The following is a 14,217-nucleotide window of genomic DNA, read 5'->3' as shown; positions in this document are numbered from 1 at the left end:
GATACCTGGGAGAAGATTTTCCAGTCGGGTGTCGAACCTCGAGCCCCCTTCATAGGTAGCCAAGTTCAAGCGTACTAAGCCTCTCGACCACGTTTCCCAACCGGGAAGTTCCGGATTCGTATCTCGGTGATGGCTGGGATTTTAAGAGGCGGGATTTTTAGGGCGCCCCTGAGACCTTCATCTTATCTTATATAATACAGACGTTACTTCAAAAAAGATGATTACGTCCTGCGCGTCATGCAGTTAGTCATGCGTATTAACCAATGACCTAAATTCTGCCAAGTCATTGGTTTTCCTGGCTAGCTCAGTCAACCCATTCCATGCTCTAATAGCACTAAGGAAGAACAAAAAGGAGCATTTATACAGATTTGTCCTAGCATATGGAACGAGGAATGTGCCTTTATCTTTGTGTCTTTCTGAGTCCACTCAACTTTAATGGGTACCTAACATAAGTTGGGGAAAGTAAATGTGGTTGGTCTTTGTGCTGGCCATAGAAACAGATGGCTTTTACATCATCTGCCCTATAGATAGCAACATCTAAAAGGAGTACCGGATACTTTACTCTTTTTTTGTTTACATTTTGAAATTAATGACGTGAAGACGTAGCCCAAGATTTCTTCGAGACAAAATTTTGACTAACACGTAAGGTGTGATTATTTTCTTATTTGAAAAAAACAACTGTACATTATAATTTAACAGTAAATCACTGTACTGTGGCATTTTACGTCTCGAGAGACGATCTTTTCCCTTTGCAACTTCTTGTGTGACTAAAGAGGCCGATCCTTGATACACAGCTGCGATCGCAGGTTGGGCATATATAATCACCAGGCGCCGTTGCATTTACACCCTTCTTTCTGCTTCTGTTGTGTATGACATCTGCAATCCGTGACCCTTCCTTTATGCTCTCTCTCCATGTGGATCTATCCACTGAACAGTTCATCGCTAATAGGCCTATAGGACTACGTATCTGAACCTTCCAACATAGAAATGAGAACGAAGAAAAAGTGATATTAGAGCATGGAATGGGTTGCCAGAGCCATCCAGGAAAACCAATGACTTGGCAGAATTTAAGTCACATGTTAACATAACTAAATGCATGACGCGCAGGACGTAATCATCTTTTTTTGAAGTAACGTCTGTATTATATAAGATATGATAAAGCAGGATAGGAATAACATTGATCACGTTGTTATTACCTGTTTTAAAAATTCCTTAACAGCGTTGAAATATCAGACGGACGATAACGACAACTGATGGCTGCCTGGTCGTGCGGTTTGCGCGCTGTACTGTCGTTCGGACTTATCGATGATCCCGGATTCAAGCCCTGCCCGCTCCCATCCCCCGTCGTCCTGCGGGAGGTTTGGACTAGGAAGTTGATTATCTTCAATTCTGAAGGAACACCCGAAACATGTCAAACATTTTACAAACATTTTAGCTCTGTTCTAACTACCGTATTTTCGCGCAATTAATTGTAGGCCTATACTAAAGATTCTCTGCCGTATCGGTAGGCCTACTCTTTGTTTTTCTGAGGTTTGCAATGAGATGTTCATAAAGACTTTTCAATTCACATTTCACAACCACACAGCGAGTTATAGGAGGTACCTATAATGTTTATACTTTCGGTTATGCTATGTTTACGAGTAAAATACATGTTGTAAACCCCACATCGCTGCCACTCGTTGTGGGAAAAAAAAAGTGTAACCCGCGGGTTATATGCGCGAAAATACGGTAGATAGGCCTAATATTCACCATGTTAGTTATTACTTACACTACTAGATCTACAAATATATATGTTGTTGGCTTCCCTTAGTAGTAAAACGACTAAAGATCATCTCGAACACTTTTTCATGTGACTGTAGCGCCCTTCTTTTGGAGAGACACTCCCGTCTACATATATGGAAGGTTAATGAATTTATAAAGTGGTAAGAACGCGACATTACATGTTGTTTTATTTTTTAAATAAAGAGCAAGCGAGATGTTTAAAGAAAAGTAACAACGCTAGAAATTCTTTAAACATGTATTTTGATGGTTGTTTCCCTTGACATATAAACCCACATGGCGAGTCATTTATTATTTTTTTTAGCCATCGATTTGTACCTAATATATTTGTGTGTAATGATTGACTTAGTAAGTGCCAAACCAAGGCTCCATATTTAAAGAATCTTTAGACAACAAAGGAAAAGTTTTTTAAAAACTCATTCAACTATCTGCTTTCCAGAATTCCATGGCGCATATATAATAGCAGCACTAGGTGTAATATTTTTAATGAGAGAAAATGGTTAAATAAAAAAAAAAGTGAAACAATGAGCTGTCCTGACCAGGGCACAAAGACCACTTGACCACTCAAGATTCCCAAAAATATATTTTTTTTATCTGTAGAGCTCCCACCTTCCCCTATATGCTCTATCCAATTACACACATACACACACATTTATATAGGTTTCTACAGGCCTACATACATTGTTTTAGCATTTGGTTTCTCGTTTGTATTTATGATGCCTGAAGTATTTATTACATTGTCAGGTCCCTTTGTTCTTGCTTAAACAGGATTTTTTCTTACTCAGTTGTACACAGGAAGTACGGTGGCTGAGCGGTAAAACGCTAGGCTTCCGAAACGGGGGGTCCTGGATTCAAATCCTGGTGAAGATTAGGATTTTTAATTTTGGGATCTTTAGGTGCCTCTGAGTCCACCCAGCTCTAATTGGTACCTGACATTAATTGGTGAAAAGTAAAGGCAGTTGGTCATCGTGTTGGCCACATGACACCCTTGTTAACCGAGTTTCCAGTCATTTCATCCACTGTCACTTCATCCCCAGTCATTTCATTCCTAGTTATTTCATCCCCAGTCATTTCATCCCTAGTCATTTCATCCCCAGCCATTTCATCCCCAGCCAGTCATTTCATCTCTAGTCATTTCATCCCTAGTCATTTCATCCCCAGTCATTTCATCATCAGTCATTTCATCCCCAGCCATTTCATCCCCAGTCATTTCATCCCTAGTAATCTCATCCCCAGTCATTTCATCCCCAGCCAGTCATTTCATCTCTATTCATTTCATCCCTAGTCATTTCATCCCCAGTCATTTCATCCCCAGTTATTTCATCCCAAGTCATTTCATCCCCTTTCTTTCATCATCTGATCATTTTATCTAACAAATAGTAATTGTACAAATCATGAAATTAGCAATATTTAATATATTCATTTTTATTTACATGACAAAAAGTGTAACTCACTAGATAATAATACAATTAAATACCATTAAAAACTATAAGAATTTAACATGTATAAATATAGAAGTCATGTAAAAAAGGTGTTTTTGTGTTCATCTACATAAGAAAGATAGGTAAGATAAGATAGAAAGGCTATTGATTGTAAGTACAGAAGATAATCCATTGATTCATATTGCTGAACAATGTTTGAAATTCTCTTTGCTTATAACACAATTTACAGCTTTAATATTTAAAAAAAAATAAAAGCAAAACTTATATAGGCGACACTATATCCTGACGATGGGTGAAGTTAGCCTTCATTAGAAAAAAAATAACACCTTATTCCAAGGCTAAAAATGACGTGCCCATTTTCAAGAAAGAGCTATTGAAACAAAACAAAGTGAAAGATGGTCATCAGGAGTTATCAGCGGCATGGTCACAATAAATTATCAGTGGCATGGTCATAATTTTCTAATCGTTCTCATCTCTCAAAAGATTTCCACTACTTCCAACACACCTTGGCCTTTGATCATTATGTCATGCGCAGGATGATATTATAATAATATATCCCTCACATCCAATAGAAGTGCTATAGCTAAGTACAAACCCAGATATATAATATATTATAAGATTTCTCATCAAGAATGTAAAGTGGAAGGGGAAACACTAAAAACACATTAATAACATGTCAAAAAATATCATAAATAATCATATTTACATATTAGATGAAACGAGGGCTTAAAGTCAAAGCTTTAACAGCACAACTAAACAATGAATATGAAAAAATATTTAATTGGGGATGAAATGACCGGGCATGAATTGACTGGGGATGAAATGACCAGTTACCCGTTAACCGTAGGCCATGGAAACAGTTGTACACAAAATAAAGCAACAACTGTTTATGGATGCTCATTATTACAAAATTAAATGTTTTTGTCAGTATGTAAAACAGATGATTTTTTTTAAAGTGATAAAATGTATATAACAATAATGATTTCAAATTTTAAATACCTTACATGTTTTAATACATGGATATGCATAGAGGCATTTGTTTTATCTTATCTTATATAATACAGACGTTACTTAAAAAAAAAAGATGATTACGTCTTAGAATTTAGATCTAGCATATGTTTTTTTGTTTCTGTTGTGTGTCTTTTTAGATCAAGATCTAGATCTATAGATCTAGCATTTTATTAGGTTAAATGTTTTTCAATTTTTATGACTATGTAATAAGCAATAGATATAGAATCTAATTTAGTGGCTAATGTTAAGTGTTTCTTATCTTTTCTTATATTAATACAGATGTTACTTCAAAAAAGAAGATCATTACGTCCTATGTGTCAAGTCATGCATTTAGTCATGCATATTAACCAATGACTTCAATTCTGCTAAGTATGTACTATTTACTGTTTGTACATTTTTGGTCTTCTGTTAGAACAGTTAGATAGATATTAAATAATAATAGAATCTAGATGTAATCTACAGCTAGAACTCTGATAAATTGTGAATTTTGACTCCTGTGATAATGATGATAAACTTCACATTTTTTTGCACTCATATAGATCTATTTACAGCATCTCTCTTTTTTTTTTAAGTAGCTCTAAGTCTAACTAACTAGAATAACTAGATCTACTCATTACTAAGTCAATTGGTTATAGATCTAGATCTACTATCATCTATATTATGATCTACCTATGACCTCTGAATTTGAAGGCCTGTTTTTATACTAATTTAACTTATTTAAGTATTATACGTACTATTATTATAGATACTAAGATAGGCCATAGCCTAGGGCCTAGAAAAAAATTCATAAATTGGCCTAGGCCCTAGATTTGTATAATAATGTATATTAATCTATACTATAATACCTATATGATAGTATATGGTAATTTCCGCTAGACTAAGTATGGAGGCTTTACTCACCGCTGCCATGATTGTTGAAATATTACTAGTTTTAATATTATTAGATCTAGATAGATCTATATATTGTTTTAAAAATCTTGATAAATGTAAACATTGATGCCAATGTAAACAGGAAATCGTTAAGATTATGTCCCTTGGTTTCTATGCATTAGGTTTCACTTTCTTTTTACTTTTAATATTAGATTTAGATCTAGATTAGATCTATATTTATTTTATTTTCAAAGAAAAAAATCTTTGGCTATATAGATCTAATAGTTAATCTTAAGTTATTTTATATTAATAATAATTTTAGAATCTAATACTATGATTTCACCAACTACCTCGATAATTGTAATAATAAAAATAGCTTCTCCCGTTTCCATGTTACGGAGAGCATTAAAAATGGCTACCAGCTAATTGTTTTTGTTTACTATGTATCTAATTGTTTATCGTTGATTATATTTGTAGTGGACTGTTGGAAACATTTATCCGTGTTTTTCTTTTTGTAAATAGGAAATGACATCTTTAATATACCCTAGAAAACTAGGAGGATCTGTCACAGTACATATTCCCGATGTTGTTGATGTTGTTGTAGATGATGGAGAGCGGACAAGAAATGAAACAGAAACAGAATGGGAACACAGGGTAAAATATTTTAATCTAATAATTTTGGGTCCAGGGATTAAATTATTAGTACCTATTTACCAATTTTAATATTAGTTTATTTATGTAATGATACTTTTGATAAGTTCTCATATATTTATTATTTGTATTTCTTAAAGTCTTAATAAGAAAACAACTATATTAGATTATAGTCTGAGCCTCAAAACTAGCAGAGGCCTTAATAAATTATGACTGGTACTTGATCATAATTAGCAACTGTAACAGATGTGGCAAAATCACTAAATTTAATGACAGAAATAAAACTAGTAACAATAACGCTTAGTTTAAAAGTTAGAGAGTAGGGACAAAAATATTTTTATGAGTGGATATGAGTATTCCTCTGAGTGAGCATATGTAGTTCAGTCAATATGGTTCATTACTTGAGGCCCTGCTCTCAGTTTGTTCTATTTATGAAGTGTTTTATCTTTTACATATTAGTGAAAACTAATTTACAAAAATAAATATAACAATAATTTTGGTTACAAAGGAATTAAACTTTTATGCACAACTCATAATTGGATTTTATATTTGGAAGATCTGATTTTAATGAAGCTTTCTTTTCGCTATTTGAATATTTTGTTGACTGAACAAATAGTTAATTAGATAGAGTAAACTGTCTCTAATTTTTAACACAAAATTTAAACTTTATTTCTTTTGTTTAGAAACCTCATCCATTTTCTAAAAAGTCTAACAGCAGTGACACCTTACTTCCTAAAACTCCATCAAGTGTTGCCAGAAGTTCAAAGAATGGCAACAAAGTTGACAAGGTGAAAAATTGGATTGATAAGAAAACTATTCAAGAACTGCAGGTATCTGATTGTTTCTGTAATTACAATCTCAGATTTTCTTTCTATCAGCTTGTTAATGTATAAAGTTTCAATTTTTGAATACAAGAGTTCTGGTATACTTAAAACTATATTATTGTTATTAACAAAATAAAAGTAAAGTTAAGTTCCCCTTTCTGACCTTATGATCTATGATGTTATGGTCATCTGTTTCTTTGGCCAATGGTTAACGAGCAGGGTGTCATATGGACAGCACAACGACCAACTGCCTTTACTTTCCCCAGCTAAAAGTCAAGTACCCATTAGAGTTGGGTCGATTCCCTATTTACAAAATACTATGTAGAAAATAATTGCGCAATCTTTTAAATTCACTGAAAGTTTAACATTTACGCTTGACCATCCTCAAAATATTTTTTCTTGTCTTGTTTGTGCTAATTTTAATAGAAAGTAAAGACTTTCAAAAGTCGATATTTATGTTTGTTGTAAAAAAAAAAAAAAAAACTAAGTAAAGTAGCAGCTTTGTCACAGTTATTTTCAATGTACATTTTAGTAATTTATTGCATTTAGGAAAAAGCTGACCAAGAAAGTCTTGCTACTAAGAAATTGTATACTTCATTGTTAGACACAGAAAAAACATTTGTTAAGGTAAAGTATTGAAATTAGTCTGAGATTATTGGAAAGTTTTAAACTATATATATAGAACAATATATATGAAAAAATGATAAAATAATATTTTGGTTAATATTTTAGTCTTTCTATCTAATGTCTAAAATTAGAATAAAAAAAAGAAGGATGATCTTGTATTGATCATAAAACTATATCGCTACTTCTTAATAAAGAATTTGTTAATCAATATAGTTGATTTTGGTCAATCTGATCAATCGGTAAATGGGAACCGCCCATTATTTGTCTCAAATCGTAAAGTATAAAAAATAATCCTATTATACAATTGAACTTAGTTAATTGGGCCAGCCGGTCAATGCTTACAATGTTCTCCAATTAACTGGATTGGACTGTGTAGATAAATGAATATTGATATTATTGTTGTAAACAAAATATGCAGTACTACATGATCTACAAATTTAATGACTAAAGACCAAACTAACTAAAGTAAAGTACTATCTGTTTTACAAGTAATACCTAAAGTACCTTATACTTCTTAACACAATTAAGTGCAATGTACTGGTACCACCTAAAGAGTTCATGTTCAGAAAGATAAAATAAATCTTTTGAAAATTAAAGTTAATTGTGAAATAGAATTTATATATTTCAATATTTGATGACAGAAATTGGGAGATTTGTTGTCACACAAAGAACTTGTTGATCTAAGGAAAAAAGAGATTCTCTACTTGAAATGGTCAGAAGAGGTGTATGAACCCATCAGGAAAAAGATTCTTGAAGCTATAGATGGTGCAGACTGGATTCACCTGGATCGTCGCAAACGAGAAATGCATCGTCAATTTCTAGAACATGTCAACAAACGAGTATGTTGGCCTTAAATTTAATAGAACTTTTTCTTAAGGTACTGAAATATCTAAATATTAAAATATATTAGTTACCAAAATTTTTATATTTTTTTTATCATTACAGGGCTACGTATTTCTAGATGACGATGATAGAGAACAATATTATGCACAAGCACTAAATGGCCATCGTCCCGCACCTATAAAGGTATAATACTATAATTATAGTATATTTTAAGTCCATAATTATGGCAATATTTGGAACTACATATTAATGTAAACATGTTTGTAACTTTCAACAGGGACTTGCAATGCATAATTTTGTTTGACATGTTCCTTTAGAATTTAAGTTAATTACATCTTAGCCTCCACCCAGCTCTAATGGGTACCTGACATTAGTTGGGGAAAAGTAAAGGCGGTTGGTCATGTGCTGACACCCTCGTTAATAATAGGCCACAGAATCAGATGACCTTTACATCATCTGCCCTATTGACCACAAGGTCTGAAAGGGGAACTTTACTTTTTTTTACATCTTAGCCCAAACCTGACACAGGACGACAGGGGATGATGCCAAGACCATCAAAATGACAGACCAGAGTGCATACCACATGACCAGCCAGCTATCCTTTCTTTTATTACTATTATATCATATTATTATGTTTATTATGATCATTGTGTATATTATTTCAAAATTGGATTAACATTATTCATTTGATTAATGTTAATTGGATTAACAATATTCATTCATGAGGAAGAACAGAATAAATAGAATTACATGGTATTGATGTTTTTCCTTGATAATATTTCTAATTTACATTTGTACCAATTGAGATCAAAACAGGGGTTCTCAGAGATCCACTGTTGACACTAGGCAGAAAACAGGCAGAGGAAGAAAGGGCAATACTGAGGTGCATGACTGGTCACAAGTACTCAGATAAAGACATTGAAATGGTAAGACATAGCACATCTTCCATGCCCTTGTTTGTTTGAAAAATGTTTGGCATGTTTTGGGTGTTCCTTCAGAGTTGAAGATAATCTACGTCCTAGTCCAAACTTCTTTCAGGACAATGAGGGATAGCAGCGGGCAGAATATGAACCTGGGACCATTGGGCTGACCTAATGACCAGGCTTATAGAGCTGTTGTCCAACCTTTTTTGTGAGCTTAAGGATGCCAAGCAAAGACAACTCTACTGTAATCAAATCTTGAATAAAAGTCAATTCTAATTGAGATTAAAACTTGAGTCCCTTCAATCAGCCATATAATCTGATATTTGAAATATAAAAATTAAATTAAAAATAGATTAAAAAAAAAAAGATTAAAAATGGACATTTAGCTGAAGTACATTGTTGGACCATTGGGGCTCCACACAAGATCTGTTGACCTTACATTTTCCTTTCCTCTCTTCTTTTGACTTGGATAGAATCTCTTTCAATGACAGACCCTTCCATTATTTTACACTGTCTTCCCATCACTTTTTCTGCCTGCCTCTTCTTCTTTTTCCTGGTATTTTTCCCTAAAGGAAGATCTTTGATCTTGTCATAAGGTCAGTAGGCTTAAATTTTTAATGAATCTTTTCTTATTACTAGTTGTTTACTATTACTCAATTCGACTGCGCTGTGGGATCTCTTTATCAGTATCAACACCAGTTAAGCCAGGGGAGTATTTTACTAGTTCATTTTGAAACTAGAGGTGCACCAAACTAATGATTAAACTCTATCTGTTTGAATAAATCTGTCTGAGAAAATTAATCAATGATAATAACAGCAATGTGATAATGGTGAGGTTAATAAGTAGAATGATTTGGAAAGTGAACTGTTTTTGTGTGGTGTTATCACATTATTTTCTACTTTGGTTCATCACTTGGCAGGTGAAATTACCTACCCTTCCACTTGTACCACAAGGACGTCATGGAGTTGACAGCAGAAAATGGCTTCAAATGCCTTTAAACAATATTGAGAGTGCACCGCGTGAGAAGAGCAGGTATTACTATTAAATTGACTTAGCTTTCTACAGTCAGTAGCTTCTAGTTCTAAGAATTGAAACGACTAACCAAAGTTGGCTATAATGAAATTATATATATATATATATATCTTTTACATGAGAGCCACTGTTTAAAAATATTTAGTAATAAAAATTTTTTTTTTATATTAGTAGCATGGCTAGATATCTTATAAACTCTGCCTGGGACAATTAAAACTTCTTCAGGTCATTCTTAAAGTTCTGACTTATTTTTTTTTTAAATTTTTTTTTCGGGGTTTCAATTCTTCTGTGCTGTTGGCTGTTTGTAATTTAAGAAATGAGTAGACCTACTACAGCAAAAGTATCAAACTTGAAATTAATTGTTTTTAACTTGGAGTTAAACATCTCTGACTTGATATTGACTTTTCATTGAAATATATTCTTACACCTGCCTTTTCCTTTTTTTTTATATTAAAAAAATGTTTCTTTATAGCCTGATTTGGATAAGATTCACAACCAATAACTGAAATGTAGAGATACCAGTTCTAGTAAAAGTAATGATTATGTCAAAAGGGGGCCACACACTATTTGAACCTTGAACATAAAGCAGTGGTCTTACAACGTAAAACTATTCTGATCGGTTTAGATCCAATTAAATTTGTCAAACTCTTTCCCTTGTTATACCTAACATATTCTTTATGCCTTTACATTTTCTTTCAACTGTTGAATTCTAGATCTTGTTTTTTTTAACAAACACTCATGACTTTTAGTTTTGATTGTAATTCTTTTCTTGCTAGATTTTTTAATTTTAATTTTTTACTTAAATATTCAATTCGCCCATTGCTGGACTCTATTGATTGAGATGAGTTTTAATGTTTGTTTTATGTTTTCATTTATAAAGTAAGAAGAGGCTCTACTACAGGTCTCAATTTAAACCATTTGTTTACCCTAGCACTAAAGGTAAACTAGTCAATGCAACTAAATGTGTAATGCCTTTGCTATGATATACTGGCACTGAATCTAATCAAATGCATGATCACTTACTTCACGCATCAATGGCGCATGGCTGATTTGTAGTTTGAAATCTATCAAAAATATTGTACCGTACTTGAAATGTGTCTTAAATGTTACTGGCTTTCAAAATTTAAAATCTAGTACTTAGAATTTAATTTTCATAAAAAATTATTAATGGAATCAACTATTGCATAATTTAATTACAGCTCCTGTTTCTCCTTATTTTTTTTGTTTTAAAAAATGAAAAAGTTTAGTCCGACATGCAGAGAGAATATATTGTATATTTTGTCAACTTATAGGATGTAACTGTTTGAGAGAATGCCTTGCTTTAGCTTATAGTTCACTCTCCTCAATTTCTTTTTAGCTTTAAATCATTTACAAATATTATAAAGATTAAATTAAAACCTTATTTTTATCTGTATTAAAAATATGGAACATGAAATTTTTTTTTTCTAATAACAGAAATTAAATTATATTTTTTATCGATGCGACTAACATTACAATTGATGTTTTTTTCTGAAAATTAATTTACTTTCCTTTAGAATAAGTCATTAAGTCACTATTTTGTGTGTGTAGTTCTATAGTTGCATATTTCAAATCATCCTAATCTTTAGAAGATCAAATATTATGGATTCATAAAATATTGTCTCTTTACAAAAAAGTAATTATTTAAATAGATTTCTTTATGATAGAGTATATATTAATATTGCTGTAATTAACACTCTATGGACATTGGGCTTTTACAATATAAAGTTTGAAATTACTTGGTAGATCTTTTCTGCTTTAAATTTCATTAAATGATAGCATTTTATTTTGACGTTTAAGCAGTAAAACCTCACAATTTTTAATTTCTAAAACATTTTAAAAGCCACTTAAAAGGCTTCAAAATTATTTTCCATTTGTTATTAAAGTGTAGGACAAAAAAAAAAGATTTTCTTTTTATTTACAGCAGTGTTTTCCAAACTTTTAACTTAATTGAACACTTTGTTCATTCTGATTATTTAGCGAAACACTTATTTTCTAGAGATTAATTCACATGGTGGCCTACAAACAGTAGTTCGTGGAACACCTATTCAGGCCTTGCGGAACACTAGGGTTCCTCGGAACACAGTTTGGGAAACACTTATTTACAGTATAGCTAGATCTATTAACTCATTGATTGACATTGTATGCTCTTCAATAGATCATTTCTAAAAATAAATTCTTTAGAATTGGTTTAGAGAAATGGTTGTATAAAAAAGGAGGACAGTATTATGTCTACAAACTTGTCATTGATAACCACTCTTAAAATCATCTTGTGTTCTATGCTTCTTTTATCAGGAATAGAATGTGGGGCCTCAGCACGAAGTCAACAATTGATTTCAAAGCTTGGGCCAAAGCTCAGTTTGATGCCGAGGTTTGTAAAGTGATTTAGTTTTTAGTGATGTGTTGTATTGTATTGTAGCAGAAAATGTATTTGTTTATTGTACTCAAAGAATATAACTAAGTTTCCCTTTCAGAACTTGTGGTCTATAGGGCAGATAAAGGTCATCTGTTTTCTGTGGCCTATAGATAACTAGGGTGTCATGTGGCCAGCACAACGACCAACCGCCTTTACTTTTCCCCACATTAGAGCTGAGTGGACTCAGAGGCGCCCAAAGATCCCGAGTTTAAAAATCCTAGTCTTCACCAGGATTCGAACCCCGGAGCCCAGTACAGTAGCCAAGTGCTTTACCACTCAGCCACCGCGCCTCCTAAAGAATATAACTAGATGCAATAAAATTACATAACATGCTTGTAAAGTAAAGTATAGTTTCCCTTTCAGACTTGCCATCTGTAGGACAGATGATTTTAAGGTCATCTGTTTCTGTGGCCAATGGTTAACAAGGTTGTCATGTGACCAACACAATGACCAAATACCTTTACTTTTCACCTACTAATGTTAGGTACCCTTTAGAGCTGGGTGAACTCAGAGGCACCCAAAGATCCCGAAATAAAAATCCCAATCTTCACCAGGATCACTGGTTTGGAACCCAAGCGCTTTACCACTCAGCCACAGCACCTCAACATTGCATGATTTTCCAGTTGTATTGATGGTGATGTGTATCTCCAAAATTAAAATATCTTCACATTTATTTTGAGTCTCTTTCAACCACGTTCTATTCAATTCTTTCAGATTGCAGAGCAGGAGCTTGGAATACCCAAAAGGAAAACCTATGCTGAAAAACCTCCTTTCGGGAAAACCACAGTTGAGATTCCAAGGGCTCCATTCATCGACCCAGAAGATTTTTCAGACAAGATCATCAACACCAATCCATTCCCAGAGCACATGGCACGACTCAGACAAGAGATGGAAGAAATGAAAGCCTACTACGACTATCAACTGGAGCAGCAGAGACTGTTTATGGATGAGGACGACTTCATGGCTTTGCAGAGAACTCATCAAGCCTTTCAACAGCCACCAACTCAATCTAAGCTGGACAATGATGAGGCTATTACTTTACTCGCCTAACATTATTAGAGTCAAAAAATAAATTCTAGTTTTTAAAGGAACAAATAATGTTTCGACATAGTTATGGTATATAAATGTTTGATTGGTATAGTGAATTATGCTGAAGACAGTGCTTCAAATACATGAACATTATATCTTCCCTAATGTATTGTATCATTTATAATTGACTTTATTGTATTCATGTTATAAAATAGCAGTTATAGCATGATATCTCAAAAGAAAAATCATTATGTTTGATACATGCAGATTAAATTTACATTGTAATATTTTGTTAACAAAACCCATTCCTCTCCATATTCTAAACCATATAGAACGTTTGAACCTGTCACTAGAAGAACCAATTATTTAGCACTATCATGAGTTCTCTTCCCTTATATCATTTTAGCTGCCTCAGGCTTGGGATAATAACAGTTAAAATAATTAAAAGAAAAAGAATTTTCTCCATTGCTCTACCTAAAGACATACCACATTGTCTATTGGGAATCTTTACAATGGAGAGAAGCTTTCTAAGTGGTTAAAAAATCTTAAAAGAATTTGGGATCAAAATCTTCACTTGTGAGTTTTGTACTATCAAGTGAAAAGGGCAGATAAAGAGCTAATACAAGTCAAGAAGAAATAGGATGAATCATCTCTGGTTCCAAATGTTTGACACATTTCAAGCAAAGCCTTGCACTACACAAACTGCTGTGTTGACAGAAATTAAGGTTGAGCTTATGTTTTCTCATTTCTA

At 33.0% G+C, this 14,217-nt stretch overlaps 2 protein-coding genes across 3 annotated transcripts in view; one reads left to right on the top strand and one right to left on the bottom strand.

The window, feature by feature from the left end:
- LOC106060976 (profilin-4-like) overlaps positions 1-5,270 on the bottom strand; it is a 31,118-nt gene extending 25,848 nt beyond the window's left edge. The window contains exon 1 of the mRNA XM_056033943.1: positions 5,133-5,270. Within this exon, the coding sequence (XP_055889918.1) occupies positions 5,133-5,141 (9 nt within the window). The 5' untranslated portion in view covers positions 5,142-5,270. The remainder of the gene's footprint in view (positions 1-5,132) is intronic.
- Positions 5,271-5,487: 217 nt separating this feature from the next.
- LOC106060978 (protein FAM228B-like) lies at positions 5,488-13,626 on the top strand. 2 transcript variants are annotated; one of them, XM_013219014.2, is made up of 10 exons: positions 5,488-5,756; positions 6,437-6,583; positions 7,127-7,204; positions 7,846-8,043; positions 8,150-8,230; positions 8,854-8,973; positions 9,891-10,003; positions 10,884-10,942; positions 12,317-12,392; positions 13,152-13,626. In XM_013219014.2, exons 1-10 carry the CDS (start codon positions 5,628-5,630, stop codon positions 13,336-13,338), a joined length of 1,188 nt encoding a protein of 395 aa, XP_013074468.2. In that variant the 5' UTR covers positions 5,488-5,627; the 3' UTR covers positions 13,339-13,626. The 2 variants fall into 2 exon arrangements, with proteins under 2 accessions (XP_013074468.2, XP_013074467.2); XM_013219013.2 differs by lacking the exon at positions 10,884-10,942.
- The last annotated feature ends 591 nt before the right edge of the window (positions 13,627-14,217 follow it).

Source organism: Biomphalaria glabrata, chromosome 6 (assembly GCF_947242115.1).
Source record: "Biomphalaria glabrata chromosome 6, xgBioGlab47.1, whole genome shotgun sequence".
NCBI classification, from domain to species: Eukaryota; Metazoa; Mollusca; class Gastropoda; family Planorbidae; genus Biomphalaria; species Biomphalaria glabrata.
The sequence above is the reverse complement of the archived record's forward strand: the minus strand, read 5'-3'. Positions and strand labels throughout refer to the sequence as shown.